This window comes from Notolepis coatsorum (genome assembly GCF_963971535.1).
Source record: "Notolepis coatsorum genome assembly, chromosome: 1".
Taxonomy (NCBI): Eukaryota; Metazoa; Chordata; class Actinopteri; order Aulopiformes; family Paralepididae; genus Notolepis; species Notolepis coatsorum.
The window spans coordinates 311993960-311996998 of NC_140165.1; the positions used below are offsets into that span (position 1 = coordinate 311993960).

General features: G+C 41.7%; 1 protein-coding gene across 3 annotated transcripts in view; it reads left to right on the forward strand.

Moving 5' to 3' along the window:
• clasrp (CLK4-associating serine/arginine rich protein) overlaps positions 1–2111 on the forward strand; it is a 46222-nt gene extending 44111 nt beyond the window's left edge. For all 3 annotated transcript variants that reach the window (XM_084320257.1, XM_084320259.1, XM_084320258.1), the window contains exon 21: positions 1261–2111. In XM_084320257.1, the coding sequence (XP_084176383.1) occupies positions 1261–1303 (43 nt within the window). In that variant the 3' untranslated portion in view covers positions 1304–2111. The remainder of the gene's footprint in view (positions 1–1260) is intronic.
• Positions 2112–3039: the final 928 nt, after the last annotated feature.

Genomic DNA, 3039 nt, shown 5'->3' on the forward strand with positions numbered 1-3039 from the left:
TTGCAAGTGCAAGCTGGACAAAGACAATCCAGAAAGAAATATCACATCTCCTCACCTTCATTCCTGTGTCCTGACCGATGCACCATCCTATTTACTGTCAACCTAGACCAGGGGTCGGCAACCTGCGGCTCCGGAGCCGCATGCGGCTCTTTAGCCAATCAGCTGCGGCTCCCTGACCCAAAAAATTATAATAATAATAATTCTGAAATGAAAAAATATTTCATCAACTAAAATATTTAGTCAACAAAAATATTTCATCAACTAAAATATACAGTACGTCACACCCCGTGCCTCTCCCTGCTGTCTGCAAGTGGCTAATCTTGAGTTTCCGACCCCCCCAGTAAACTAACCATGGATAAATCCAAAAAAAGTTAAGTCTGAGGAAAATAGAGGGTTTAATTCAGCGTGGACAGATTAATTTGCTTTCACGACTAACGATGCAGGCTTATCTGTATGCCTGATATGTGGTGCGAAATTTGCGAACAACGAAAAATTTACTTTTTATTTTATAAATGTTCCACAAATAAGGGAAGGACTCAAATATACCTGCATAGTTCAGGGTTTTATTTCAAAGTCGGTCTACAGACACCAGTGTTTTGTCTCCTCTTCTGTGTTTTATTTAAAAATAGGTCTACACAGCCAGTCTTTTTTCTCCTCTTCATAAGAGTTTGAGGTTTTCCTTTATAACAGGTAAACACAGCAATAAAAAGTCAAACATTTTCTTTTTGTTGCTTTATAATTCCATTAATGCAACAAACTGTGTGCTATAAGTATAAAGTATAATAAATCGCAAATTACTTTGGGTATGCAATTGTCAGGCGTTTTATGCTAAATGTGGGGTATGCTTGGGGATATATAAAATGTTATACACTGTGTTATCTTCATTTTAAGGGTAAATAGGTTGTGTGGCTCCCTGAGCATTTTATTTTGTGGGAGGGGGGAAAAGTGGCTCTTTTGATAGTAAAGGTTGCTGACCCCTGACCTAGACGCACTAGCCCTACCTAATTACCACTAGCCCTACCTAATTACCACTAGCCCTACCTAATTACCACTAGCCCTACCTAATTACCACTAGCCCTACCTAATTACCTCACAAACATATACATGTATAAAGATATATACCGTAGTCCTCAGCATTGTGAAGACATGATGAAGGTGATCTCCCAGGATGTGTCCGTACTGTATATGTTGTGGTCCAAACTTAGCCTCCCGTCACCTGATCCTCACATACTCACACGCCCCTTCTCCTTCTCCTTCCAGGAGGTCGCGGTCCCGGTCGAGGAGCCCGTACTACCGGTACTAAAGCCGGCCCGGCGAGAGACCCTGGAGAGAGAAAAGAACGCCACCGTCGACCAAGCGCCTAACCCCCCCCCGACACCGTTCACACACGACACACACCATGTGTCTCTGCGACGAGGAGCGAGAAGGAGAATCGCTCGCACAGAAAGATTGACTAGCGGCTTGTAGGTTACTGGTCCCTCTTTAGTGCTAAAAATAAAATAAAAGAAGCCGATGAGATTGTTTTCACACTGTGATGCAAATGTATTTCACACATTTAATTCCGTCTGATCAGTCCAGCCAAATTCTATTTTTGTTTTGGGTTTTAGACAGTCCCATCTTCTGAAGGTATAATGCTTAGGTTTCTTTTCTTTCTTTTTTCTTTTTTACATTCTCCACTTCTCTCTTGTACTGTCAAATCTAAAGCAGTTCCGGATTCAGACTTGGCTGGTCACTCGATTTGATACCGGTGTATTATCTTAAAATATGGTGTATTATATTTGCCTTTGCCACCTGTAACCATACTTTATGTCCCATCCCTTTGATAACCAATGTGTATACCATAGACTTTTTCAATGACATTATGAATTGGGTGTATATTTTTCTTCCATTTAAAATGAACTAGTCATATTTGCAGACAGAAATGTACTCATGTGAATATGCAAACAATTGATTATTTTTTTATTTTATTTTTTTGCCCAGCTTCCCATTATTCCCAACTGACCACAGCCAACTCTGTACATTGTATATCACCTCCAGTCAACTTTTACTTTTGTCCTGAGATAGTGTGGAATCTTAAATGCAGAATTCCAAATAAATGAACACTGAATTGATCCCTCGTTTGCTTCTTTTTTTTGTTTGTTTGCCAAACACTTGACATTGTTGCACAGGTTCTCATGGATTGGTTAATTCACCTTCGACTGCTCCAGTGTTGGAATTATTGTGTATTTTCTTCTTCCCTCAACTTGTTTCTAGAAAGCATGTGACCACTAGGTGGCGCCAAACGCTACCAACTATAGAGCATTACTTTGTAGGCAAATAATGTGCGCTGATTACATGATACCTTCTACTGAATGATGACACACTGGCATTTAATGACACTTTATAGTAAGTTAACGTCGGGACACCACGTGGAAGTCGAGTGTAAATTCAGTAGTTGGGGTTGGGGCCCCAGAAAGAGTTTGTCTTAGACTTTGGGTGTTTCCCCCCCATCCACCCACCCGCCCGAAGGTTGCAGGTGAAATGCCAACAACGTCACATGTATGTAAAGTAGTCACCTCTAGTCTACAACAACAACAAAAGGAGAAACGAATATTCCGTTTGCTTTGGTTTCGAACTCGGCCGGCTGCTGCTGCTGCGATAGTAAAACACCTGTCAGCAGCGGCGGCCACTTCCTGCTCACAGGTCATAAACGAACCCTTTCACTGCCACATGACACGACGGAAGGTTAATAACCCTTTACTGTCTATCACACAACCGACGGCGATGCTAATGATGGAGCATCGCCGTCGGTTGTGTTGTGTGATAGTAAAGGGCTAACCTGTATTTGTCACAGTGAAAGGGTTAACCGGCTGTCATGTGGCAGTGAAAGGGTTAAGCGGTAGACCTGATTGATTGAAAACTTTATTAACAGATTGCAGAATGGGTACAATACACAGCTCAATACACACAATTGTTAAGGGGATGCAGACCAGACCAGAGAAAGACTTTCGTCTTGTTTACATCAGTGTCCCCCATTTTCAATTCATCAGTGTGTGTGTG